Genomic DNA, 12371 nt, shown 5'->3' on the forward strand with positions numbered 1-12371 from the left:
TCCTGCCAAGGCAGCAGCTACTCTTCCTGGGGTTTATTAAGGAGCCCCATTAGTTGATGCCAAGGCAGCAGCTACTCTTCCTGGGGTTTATTAAGGAGCCCCATTAGTTGATGCCAAGGCAGCAGCTACTCTTCCTGGGGTTTATTAAGGAGCCCCATTAGTTGATGCCAAGGCAGCAGCTACTCTTCCTGGGGTTTATTAAGGAGCCCCATTAGTTGATGCCAAGGCAGCAGCTACTCTTCCTGGGGTTTATTATGGATCCCCATTAGTTGATGCCAAGGCAGCAGCTACTCTTCCTGGGGTTTATTAAGGAGCCCCATTAGTTGATGCCAAGGCAGCAGCTACTCTTCCTGGGGTTTATTAAGGAGCCCCATTAGTTGATGCCAAGGCAGCAGCTACTCTTCCTGGGGTTTATTATGGATCCCCATTAGTTCCTGCCAAGGCAGCAGCTACTCTTCCTGGGGTTTATTAAGGAGCCCCATTAGTTGATGCCAAGGCAGCAGCTACTCTTCCTGGGGTTTATTAAGGAGCCCCATTAGTTGATGCCAAGGCAGCAGCTACTCTTCCTGGGGTTTATTAAGGAGCCCCATTAGTTGATGCCAAGGCAGCAGCTACTCTTCCTGGGGTTTATTAAGGAGCCCCATTAGTTGATGCCAAGGCAGCAGCTACTCTTCCTGGGGTTTATTATGGATCCCCATTAGTTGATGCCAAGGCAGCAGCTACTCTTCCTGGGGTTTATTAAGGAGCCCCATTAGTTGATGCCAAGGCAGCAGCTACTCTTCCTGGGGTTTATTAAGGAGCCCCATTAGTTGATGCCAAGGCAGCAGCTACTCTTCCTGGGGTTTATTAAGGAGCCCCATTAGTTGATGCCAAGGCAGCAGCTACTCTTCCTGGGGTTTATTAAGGAGCCCCATTAGTTGATGCCAAGGCAGCAGCTACTCTTCCTGGGGTTTATTATGGATCCCCATTAGTTGATGCCAAGGCAGCAGCTACTCTTCCTGGGGTTTATTAAGGAGCCCCATTAGTTGATGCCAAGGCAGCAGCTACTCTTCCTGGGGTTTATTAAGGAGCCCCATTAGTTGATGCCAAGGCAGCAGCTACTCTTCCTGGGGTTTATTATGGATCCCCATTAGTTCCTGCCAAGGCAGCAGCTACTCTTCCTGGGGTTTATTATGGATCCCCATTAGTTGATGCCAAGGCAGCAGTTACTCTTCCTGGGGTTTATTAAGGATCCCCATTAGTTGATGCCAAGGCAGCAGTTACTCTTCCTGGGGTTTATTATGGATCCCCATTAGTTGATGCCAAGGCAGCAGCTACTCTTCCTGGGGTTTATTATGGATCCCCATTAGTTGATGCCAAGGCAGCAGCTACTCTTCCTGGGGTTTATTATGGATCCCCATTAGTTCCTGCCAAGGCAGCAGCTACTCTTCCTGGGGTTTATTAAGGAGCCCCATTAGTTGATGCCAAGGCAGCAGCTACTCTTCCTGGGGTTTATTAAGGAGCCCCATTAGTTGATGCCAAGGCAGCAGCTACTCTTCCTGGGGTTTATTAAGGAGCCCCATTAGTTGATGCCAAGGCAGCAGCTACTCTTCCTGGGGTTTATTAAGGAGCCCCATTAGTTGATGCCAAGGCAGCAGCTACTCTTCCTGGGGTTTATTATGGATCCCCATTAGTTGATGCCAAGGCAGCAGCTACTCTTCCTGGGGTTTATTAAGGAGCCCCATTAGTTGATGCCAAGGCAGCAGCTACTCTTCCTGGGGTTTATTAAGGAGCCCCATTAGTTGATGCCAAGGCAGCAGCTACTCTTCCTGGGGTTTATTATGGATCCCCATTAGTTCCTGCCAAGGCAGCAGCTACTCTTCCTGGGGTTTATTAAGGAGCCCCATTAGTTGATGCCAAGGCAGCAGCTACTCTTCCTGGGGTTTATTAAGGAGCCCCATTAGTTGATGCCAAGGCAGCAGCTACTCTTCCTGGGGTTTATTAAGGAGCCCCATTAGTTGATGCCAAGGCAGCAGCTACTCTTCCTGGGGTTTATTAAGGAGCCCCATTAGTTGATGCCAAGGCAGCAGCTACTCTTCCTGGGGTTTATTATGGATCCCCATTAGTTGATGCCAAGGCAGCAGCTACTCTTCCTGGGGTTTATTAAGGAGCCCCATTAGTTGATGCCAAGGCAGCAGCTACTCTTCCTGGGGTTTATTAAGGAGCCCCATTAGTTGATGCCAAGGCAGCAGCTACTCTTCCTGGGGTTTATTAAGGAGCCCCATTAGTTGATGCCAAGGCAGCAGCTACTCTTCCTGGGGTTTATTAAGGAGCCCCATTAGTTGATGCCAAGGCAGCAGCTACTCTTCCTGGGGTTTATTATGGATCCCCATTAGTTGATGCCAAGGCAGCAGCTACTCTTCCTGGGGTTTATTAAGGAGCCCCATTAGTTGATGCCAAGGCAGCAGCTACTCTTCCTGGGGTTTATTAAGGAGCCCCATTAGTTGATGCCAAGGCAGCAGCTACTCTTCCTGGGGTTTATTATGGATCCCCATTAGTTCCTGCCAAGGCAGCAGCTACTCTTCCTGGGGTTTATTATGGATCCCCATTAGTTGATGCCAAGGCAGCAGTTACTCTTCCTGGGGTTTATTAAGGATCCCCATTAGTTGATGCCAAGGCAGCAGCTACTCTTCCTGGGGTTTATTATGGATCCCCATTAGTTGATGCCAAGGCAGCAGTTACTCTTCCTGGGGTTTATTAAGGATCCCCATTAGTTGATGCCAAGGCAGCAGCTACTCTTCCTGGGGTTTATTATGGATCCCCATTAGTTGATGCCAAGGCAGCAGTTACTCTTCCTGGGGTTTATTAAGGATCCCCATTAGTTGATGCCAAGGCAGCAGCTACTCTTCCTGGGGTTTATTATGGATCCCCATTAGTTGATGCCAAGGCAGCAGCTACTCTTCCTGGGGTTTATTATGGATCCCCATTAGTTCCTGCCAAGGCAGCAGCTACTCTTCCTGGGGTTTATTATGGATCCCCATTAGTTCCTGCCAAGGCAGCAGCTACTCTTCCTGGGGTTTATTATGGATCCCCATTAGTTGATGCCAAGGCAGCAGCTACTCTTCCTGGGGTTTATTAAGGAGCCCCATTAGTTGATGCCAAGGCAGCAGCTACTCTTCCTGGGGTTTATTAAGGAGCCCCATTAGTTGATGCCAAGGCAGCAGTTACTCTTCCTGGGGTTTATTATGGAGCCCCATTAGTTGATGCCAAGGCAGCAGTTACTCTTCCTGGGGTTTATTAAGGATCCCCATTAGTTGATGCCAAGGCAGCAGCTACTCTTCCTGGGGTTTATTATGGATCCCCATTAGTTGATGCCAAGGCAGCAGTTACTCTTCCTGGGGTTTATTAAGGATCCCCATTAGTTGATGCCAAGGCAGCAGCTACTCTTCCTGGGGTTTATTATGGATCCCCATTAGTTGATGCCAAGGCAGCAGTTACTCTTCCTGGGGTTTATTAAGGATCCCCATTAGTTGATGCCAAGGCAGCAGCTACTCTTCCTGGGGTTTATTATGGATCCCCATTAGTTGATGCCAATTATTTTCACTTAAGAAAAGTTCCTCTCCCCTTTTAGATCTGACACCCCTATTAGCTCAACCACAGCCCTCACAGCTGCATTCGTCTGCCCCTGCACCTGCTACACCGGCGGTGACAGGTGATACAGGTAATAATCCCATACATGCATACTCCCCCCTCACTCTGGGCTCTATTCAATCACATCCGCTTCAGCCTGCATCTGCATAGCGGTTGTTTTGGCGGGGTCAGAGGTGGAACTGAGTCAGAGCTGTCAAACCCACAAGCGGCTCCTGGAGTTATACCTAAAGCGGACGTAGCCATTGGCTGCACTGAGTCGCATTAACAGAAATCTCATGCAGCGTTGTTTACAATTTTTAACACTGGAATTTGAGATGTAATCTACACCTCGATTAGGCAGATTATTTCGTTTTTAATGATTTAGAATTTGAGCTTACGTTTTCTAGATGGCCGACACTTCCTCGTTCTGAACTTGTAACGCCAGTAGGACGGGTGTAACTTCATGACAGTGATCAAGAGCAGCTGCTTACCGACTTGACAGGTCCAATGCAGCTGCACCTCAGACGCCGCCAAAACATCAGCTATGCGGGTGTCAGCCATCACCGGTTAACGTTTGATCTGATTGAATCTAGGCCTTACACTCATTCAGTCTGTTTAGTTGTATGATTATTGTCAGTTAAGAAAATGGTGCCTCTCTCTCTTTTAGATCTGCCACCCCCTAGCAGTTCAGCTGCAGTCACAGCAGTCCTCTGCTGTGGTATTTCATTCACCGGCTGCACCGGTTCCTACTACACTGGCCGTGAAGGGAGAAACGTTTGAGGATTCCCAGATGGATACAGGTCATTCAGAATGATATTACAGACACATACGCTCAGTCACTCACACCAACAGATGTGCACGCAAACATGTTGTTGAGCTGTATACTTACTGTCTCGTTGTGTATCTCTCTTTCAGATCTGCCTCACCCAGAAGTGGATACACTGGGCCTATCAAGACTGACAAAGCAGAGATGGGGTGGCTGACAAGGAAAAATAAAACAACATGCACACTCTCTCTCACACACACATTATCCCCAATGTAAATACATTGTTTATTTTATGTATGCACTGTTTTATTTGAGGATTGGAGATATCTACGCCTACATATCCATTATCAATATCTACATAATTACTCTAAATATCTATCAAATCAAAGTATGATTGATAATATTGTAAAAGAGTATTGCTTAATTTGTACAGGAAATTCTGTGTGCATTTTTTCTGAGTTGAAAAACATGCCTCCCTCTCTCACTCGCACACACACACATTAGACCCAATGTAAATACATTGTTTATTTTATGTATGCTCCATTTTATTTGAGGATTGTGTGCAATAAAGTACATTCCACAGTTAAAGCAACAGTTTAGTTTATTGGATATTTCTCTGATTTAAAATGAATGACCCAAAAGGAAGTCATCAGACTCTGGGAGTGTGGGGAGGTAAGGAAGTCAGCAGACTCTGGGAGTGTGTGGAGGTAAGGAAGTCATCAGACTCTGGGAGTGTGTGGAGGTAAGGAAGTCGGCAGACTGGGAGTGTGTGGAGGTAAGGAAGTCAGCAGACTCTGGGAGTGTGTGGAGGTGAGGAAGTCAGCAGACTCTGGGAGTGTGTGGAGGTAAGGAAGTCAGCAGACTCTGGGAGTGTGGAGGTAAGGAAGTCAGACTCTGGGAGTGTGTGGAGGTAAGGAAGTCAGCAGACTCTGGGAGTGTGTGGAGGTAAGGAAGTCAGCAGACTCTGGGAGTGTGGAGGTAAGGAAGTCAGCAGACTCTGGGAGTGTGTGGAGGTAAGGAAGTCGGCAGACTGGGAGTGTGTGGAGGTAAGGAAGTCATCAGACTCTGGGAGTGTGTGGAGGTAAGGAAGTCAGCAGACTCTGGGAGTGTGGAGGTAAGGAAGTCAGCAGACTCTGGGAGTGTGTGGAGGTAAGGAAGTCGGCAGACTGGGAGTGTGTGGAGGTAAGGAAGTCATCAGACTCTGGGAGTGTGTGGAGGTAAGGAAGTCAGCAGACTCTGGGAGTGTGGAGGTAAGGAAGTCAGACTCTGGGAGTGTGTGGAGGTAAGGAAGTCATCAGACTCTGGGAGTGTGTGGAGGTAAGGAAGTCAGCAGACTCTGGGAGTGTGGAGGTAAGGAAGTCATCAGACTGGGAGTGTGTGGAGGTAAGGAAGTCATCAGACTGGGAGTGTGTGGAGGTAAGGAAGTCATCAGACTGGGAGTGTGTGGAGGTAAGGAAGTCATCAGACTGGGAGTGTGTGGAGGTAAGGAAGTCAGCAGACTCTGGGAGTGTGTGGAGGTAAGGAAGTCATCAGACTCTGGGAGTGTGGAGGTAAGGAAGTCATCAGACTGGGAGTGTGTGGAGGTAAGGAAGTCAGCAGACTCTGGGAGTGTGTGGAGGTAAGGAAGTCGGCAGACTCTGGGAGTGTGGAGGTAAGGAAGTCAGCAGACTCTGGGAGTGTGTGGAGGTAAGGAAGTCATCAGACTCTGGGAGTGTGGAGGTAAGGAAGTCAGCAGACTCTGGGAGTGTGTGGAGGTAAGGAAGTCATCAGACTCTGGGAGTGTGGAGGTAAGGAAGTCAGCAGACTCTGGGAGTGTGTGGAGGTAAGGAAGTCATCAGACTCTGGGAGTGTGTGGAGGTAAGGAAGTCATCAGACTGGGAGTGTGTGGAGGTAAGGAAGTCATCAGACTCTGGGAGTGTGTGGAGGTAAGGAAGTCATCAGACTGGGAGTGTGTGGAGGTAAGGAAGTCATCAGACTGGGAGTGTGTGGAGGTAAGGAAGTCAGCAGACTCTGGGAGTGTGGAGGTAAGGAAGTCATCAGACTCTGGGAGTGTGTGGAGGTAAGGAAGTCAGACTCTGGGAGTGTGTGGAGGTAAGGAAGTCAGCAGACTCTGGGAGTGTGGAGGTAAGGAAGTCATCAGACTGGGAGTGTGTGGAGGTAAGGAAGTCGGCAGACTGGGAGTGTGTGGAGGTTCTGTCACCTGGAGCTGAAACAGGGCTCCAACAGCCCTCACATATGTACAGGGTTCCCAGGAGTGGAGGGCTAATATGTTTACTGTCCTGCAAAAAGTATTTTCTATGTGCCAAGGCCATTCCCTGGCTACCCATCCACATCGCTCCGGACAAACGGACGTTCGTTCTCCACAATGAATATATGTAGCGATTTTAAAAAGCCAGGGTGAGTCATCAGGCAACCAAGGCCAAGGAATGGAGAGAGAGATGACCTGGAGGGAGTTCCTGACCCCAGCTCTTTATGGAGCAGATAAGCAGAGAAGGGAGGCTGACAAGGGAAAAATAAAACACAGTCTGTAAATATGTAAACACAGATATCTAGGCCTACTCCTCTAGAGTGCAGTAAAAAAAAAACAAGTGAATCATTAATATTATCATTAATAACTGACACAATTTTTTATAATGAATACATATTAGGATAATAATCCATAATAAAGTGATCAGTAGTTACTGCGTTGTGATTGTTTAGTGTTTAAATTACTCAACAAGTAGTGACCAAGGTGGGATCGAACTGTGTCTCAAAAGGCAGGAGAAAAGGTCAAATAAGGTCACAAAAATGTCCGTCACGGCTATACACGTCTGGCCGGACAAGATTAGGGGTGGAAAGATCTCCTTCATAATAAAAGCGTTGCGTGAATCTATCATAGTATTTGCAGGTCCGATAGCATTTCATATAGATTTTATGCAATTCAACATAATTTTACATATTAGCGGAATATTGTTTTAATACCACACAAATTACCGAAATTACAGTTTAAGAATGGATAGAGAGATAGGCCTATGTGTTCAATTCATCATATTTCTCCAATGCCAAATCAGTGTGAATGAATGTCTATTAATGAGTGTCAGGCAGAATGAATGTCTATTAATGAGTGTCAGGCTGAATGAATGTCTATTAATGAGGGTCAGGCTGAATGAATGTCTATTAATGAGGGTCAGGCTGAATGAATGTCTATTAAATGAGGGTCAGGCTGAATGAATGTCTATTAATGAGGGTCAGGCTGAATGAATGTCTATTAATGAGGGTCAGGCTGAATGAATGTCTATTAATGAGGGTCAGGCTGAATGAATGTCTATTAAATGAGGGTCAGGCTGAATGAATGTCTATTAATGAGGGTCAGGCTGAATGAATGTCTATTAATGAGGGTCAGGCTGAATGAATGTCTATTAATGAGGGTCAGGCTGAATGAATGTCTATTAATGAGTGCTTATTTATTTACCCTAAATTACAATAGAATCATCATTTGTAAACCAAAACAGGTATAGGCTACTATATTTAGGTTGCATTATGGTGAGAGAGCAATGAGTAGCCTAGGCTTCAATTAGATACCACATGGATACAATGTAATGTTACTGACAAACAACATAAGTTGAGCAATGCTTCAGCAGCACTGTTCTGGTAAGGTCATGACCCCATTCTAGCCTTTCACACAAACAAGGGGCTTTAACATCTTTACAAAATGGCAAATAGCTTTCTTTGCCTGTCAGACCTGCTATACAATCATCACACTACAAAACCTGCAAAAAGGGCTTTCTGTGATCCAATAAAAATATATAAATACAAAATAAATCCAACATGTATCCATTCAACATAAACAGCACTGTTTATCATTACATCATCTCTGCAGATACATGTTAGCTTTCCTTTTCTGCTATGACAAGATATACGTCCCAAATGCCACCCTATTCCCTATATAGTGCACTACTTTAGACCAGAACCCTATTCCCTATATAGTGCACTACTTTAGACCAGAACCCTATTCCCTATATAGTGCACTACTTTAGACCAGAACCCTATATAGTGCACTACTTTAGACCAGAACCCTATTTAGGGAATAGGGTGCCATTTGGGATGCAAACATAGTTTGTATTTGGAAGGGATCAAAACTGAGTCATAATAACCAATACAAGTCAAATAAGAGTAATTCCTTATTTTAAAGGTTAAAATATGTGCTTTGTTTTGTCTGAATGTATAGGCCAGGTGGGGTTGCATGCACAATCTAAGCCCTTTGTTTTGTCTATACCATTAAAATGGTTCCTCACGTGTAGAAGCCATAACATTGAGACAAGGAAATTAAAATAAATATAATACAGGCCGTCTAAAGGTGTCTATCTAACTAAATACAGGCAGTCTATATCTGTAACTAATAACATCTTTGACGTTACTAACATGAACGAATCAGAGTGTTGCAATAGTGAACAAAGCATGATAAATCAGGCCAATAAGGTGGATTACAACTAAGAGCTATTACCCTAGCGTTAGTTAATGACAGCTATGTATCTCTGACAGTTCTGTTGCTGTGCGTCTCCTTTAGGAGGGAGGGGCAGAAACAGACGGACCGATGAGACACTCAGGACGCAGCTTCAGTCTCCGTCACAGAGGCCTTACACAGCGGAGAGGTCTGGCACGACAGACTGAGTACCTGCAGCCGAGCTCTGGTCTGGAACCTTTCAGACTCACTCTGGGTCGTATTCACTAGGCACCAAACGGGAAGCAAACAGGCCCGAAAGGGGGAGGTACTATATGAACCCCCCCCCCCCTGTTTTCCGTTGCGCAACGTTTTATATAATTTCCCCCTAATGAATACAACCCAGGTCTGCCACCTCTAACAGTCAGACTAGCACTCCCAACACATTAGCTCTGGTTGCTGTTGTTGTTGTTCTTGGAGCTCTTGGTGGAGGAGTTCTGAGGAGCCTTCTGGTCGTCCCCCGTCAGTAGAGCCTTTATCTCAGACGGGATCTTCCCCTGGTCCATGGCTGTACACCACTGCTTGTACTGAAGGAGAGGGAGAAACCCATCAGCGAGTTAGATGACAGAGTTCACTGCAACAAAAAAAAAAAGAAGCTGTGTGGTCTGGAAAACACCTGTTTAGTTACACAGCACTGCTGCTAGTTTAGAGTGTTAGCTACATTAGTGATGTGGTTGGGTCCGTGTTTCTAAGGGATGGGCTTAGGGCTACACAGCACTGCTGCTAGTTTAGAGTGTTGGCTACATTAGTGATGTGGTTGGGTCCGTGTCTCTAAGGGATGGGCTTAGGGCTACACAGCACTGCTGCTAGTTTAGAGTGTTGGCTATATTAGTGATGTGGTTGGGTCCGTGTCTCTAAGGGATGGGCTTAGGGCTACACAGCACTGCTGCTAGTTTAGAGTGTTGGCTACATTAGTGATGTGGTTGGGTCCGTGTCTCTAACGGATGGGCTTAGAGCTACACAGCACTGCTGCTAGTTTAGAGTGTTGGCTACATTAGTGATGTGGTTGGGTCCGTGTCTCTAAGGGATGGGTTTAGGGCTACACAGCACTGCTGCTAGTTTAGAGTGTTGGCTACATTAGTGATGTGGTTGGGTCCGTGTCTCTAAGGGATGGGCTTAGGGCTATACAGCACTGCTGCTAGTTTAGAGTGTTGGCTACATTAGTGATGTGGTTGGGTCCGTGTCTCTAAGGGATGGGCTTAGAGCTACACAGCACTGCTGCTAGTTTAGAGTGTTAGCTACATTAGTGATGTGGTTGGGTCCGTGTCTCTAAGGGATGGGCTTAGAGCTATACAGCACTGCTGCTAGTTTAGAGTGTTAGCTACATTAGTGATGTGGTTGGGTCCGTGTCTCTAACGGATGGGCTTAGGGCTATATTCGAGAGGCAGGTGAAGTAAATATTCTAATTCGTGACACCAAATGAGTGGTTTAGACCAAATTCACGGGAATAGCTGGTGCATTTAGGAAGAAAGGGTTATGTACCATCTCCAGCTCCTCTCTCAGGGCGCAGATGGCCCTCTCCTTGCTGGAGACGAGCTCCTCTAGGTACTGATACCGGAGCTTCTTCCTCGCTCGGCACTCCCGGGCGCTCTGCCGGCTCCTTTCCAACTTCGCCTTCAGATCAATCTTAGCGGGCTTACGGCCTCGTTTACCGGGCTTCTTGACTTTGCCTCCCACCATCTATCGAGATATCAGCAGAAAAGAAACACACAGTGCATTGTTATTCAGAGACTTTAGCTAGTGTACTAGCTAGCTGCAGTACCTAACCTCTTGCTGGAGAAGCAAACAAAACCATTGTATTCATCTGAGATCGTTGGCTGTGAAAGACAATCCCCCAATAGTAACGATACATCCAAAAAAACATTAACATTCATGTCTGATTTAAGCCTAAATAATTTATAACAATCGTCTAGCTAAACTACATGCAGAGAACAGCGTACCTTGCTGTCATCCATTTTGGTCAACACAAGCTATCTATCGAGGGCTGCTAGTGACGCAAATTCGAGAGTTCTCAAGCTGGATGGCGATCAAATGAAGACAAGTTGTAGATTATGAAATAATCTTTCACAAATCAACTGATTTTCTTAAAAGCAACCATTCCTGCAGCTTCGCGTTAGATAGCGTTTTGTTGCGCTTTCCTCCTTCAATGTTTTTAGCACAGCGACGCTTCCTGTTGCGGTGACGTCAGACCCAGCCCCCTTCGCTAGGGATTCTGGGACTTTATGTTTTTTTGCGTGACTCAATCAAAATGAAGTTTTCTTCATACTCGGGGCATGAAAATTACAACTAACATCAACCATTACGAAAATATGGGTGTAAACAAATAATATTCTATCAAATGGGTTGTGAGAGGATCCCTTTTCTCTTCATAATAAAGCTATAAAGTTACAAGCTCTCATCTAACGTTTTCACGTTGCAGTATAAGGAGAGGGGGGGGGGGGGGGGGGGTTGGAGTTGCCTTTTTAACAGCCGTTCATCACTCTCTCAAACGGTTAACAGTCTTATGGCACATCCTCTCTCTCATGTTGACTCACCCTACTAGTAGAGAAACACCAATGACATCCTCTCTCTCATGTTGACTCACCCTACTAGTAGAGAAACACCAATGACATCCTCCTCCCTTTCATGTTGACTCACCCTGGGGCGGCAGGTAGCTTAGTGGTTAAGAGCATTGTGCCAGTAACCGAAAGGTCGCTGGTTCTAATCTCCAAGCTGACTAGGTGAAAAATCTGTCAATGTGCACTTGAGCAAGGCACTTAACCCTAATTGCTCCTGTAAGTCACTCTGGATAAGAGTGTCTGCTAAAATGTAAATGTAATGTTGACTCCCCCTACTAGTAGAGAAACACCAATGACATCCTCTCTCTCATGTTGACTCCCCCTACTAGTAGAGAAACACCAATGACATCCTCTCTCTCATGTTGACTCACCCTACTAGTAGAGAAATACCAATGACATCCTCCCTATCATGTTGACTCACCCTACTAGTAGAGAAACACCAATGACATCCTCCTCTCTTTCATGTTGACTCACCCTACTAGTAGAGAAACACCAATGACATCCTCTCTTTCATGTTGACTCACCCTACTAGTAGAGAAACACCAATGACATCCTCCTCTCTTTCATATTGACTCACCCTACTAGTAGAGAAACACCAATGACATCCGCCTCTCTTTCATGTTGATGAAATGGTCTATGATGCTGTCATACAGTACACGCTTTTAGTTTTTGTTGTCCTAGGCTTCCTGGCTAAAATGCTTGCTTGCTAGCCTAACTTCCTTTCATGGGCAACGTTAGCTAGTTAACATTAGCCTTCCACATCTAGCCACAGCGGCTTGCGAAAGTATTCACCCCCTTTGGCATTTGTCCTATTTTGTTGCCTTACAACCTGGAATTAAAATTGATTTTGGGGGGGGGGGGGGTTGTATCATTTGATTTACACAACATGCCTACCACTTTGAATATGCAAAATATTTTGTATTGTGAAACAAACAAGAAATAAGACAAAAAAACAGAA

At 45.9% G+C, this 12371-nt stretch overlaps 1 protein-coding gene and 1 long non-coding RNA gene across 2 annotated transcripts; one reads left to right on the top strand and one right to left on the bottom strand.

Moving 5' to 3' along the window:
- The first annotated feature begins 3521 nt into the window (after positions 1-3521).
- Positions 3522-4885, top strand: LOC311118608. The gene is made up of 3 exons (XR_014611821.1): positions 3522-3700; positions 4277-4409; positions 4525-4885. It is a non-coding gene; the product is annotated as an uncharacterized lncRNA (long non-coding RNA).
- Positions 4886-7793: 2908 nt separating this feature from the next.
- On the bottom strand, positions 7794-11047 carry crebl2 (cAMP responsive element binding protein-like 2). Its single transcript, XM_084193397.1, has 3 exons — positions 10796-11047; positions 10338-10535; positions 7794-9382 (listed from the first exon to the last, which is right to left on the bottom strand). The coding sequence occupies exons 1-3, from the start codon at positions 10808-10810 to the stop codon at positions 9242-9244; spliced, it is 354 nt and encodes a 117-aa protein (XP_084049523.1). The 5' UTR covers positions 10811-11047; the 3' UTR covers positions 7794-9241.
- Between the last annotated feature and the right edge of the window lie 1324 nt (positions 11048-12371).

Source organism: Coregonus lavaretus (assembly GCF_964263955.1).
Source record: "Coregonus lavaretus genome assembly, contig: HAP1_SCAFFOLD_493, whole genome shotgun sequence".
Lineage (NCBI taxonomy): Eukaryota > Metazoa > Chordata > Actinopteri > Salmoniformes > Salmonidae > Coregonus > Coregonus lavaretus.

Coding starts and splice junctions, on each gene's coding strand:
- crebl2 (XM_084193397.1), bottom strand. Junction 9,383..10,337: donor TGAGAGAGGAGCTGGAGATG/GTACATAACCCT, acceptor CCTCTCCTTCAG/TACAAGCAGTGGTGTACAGC.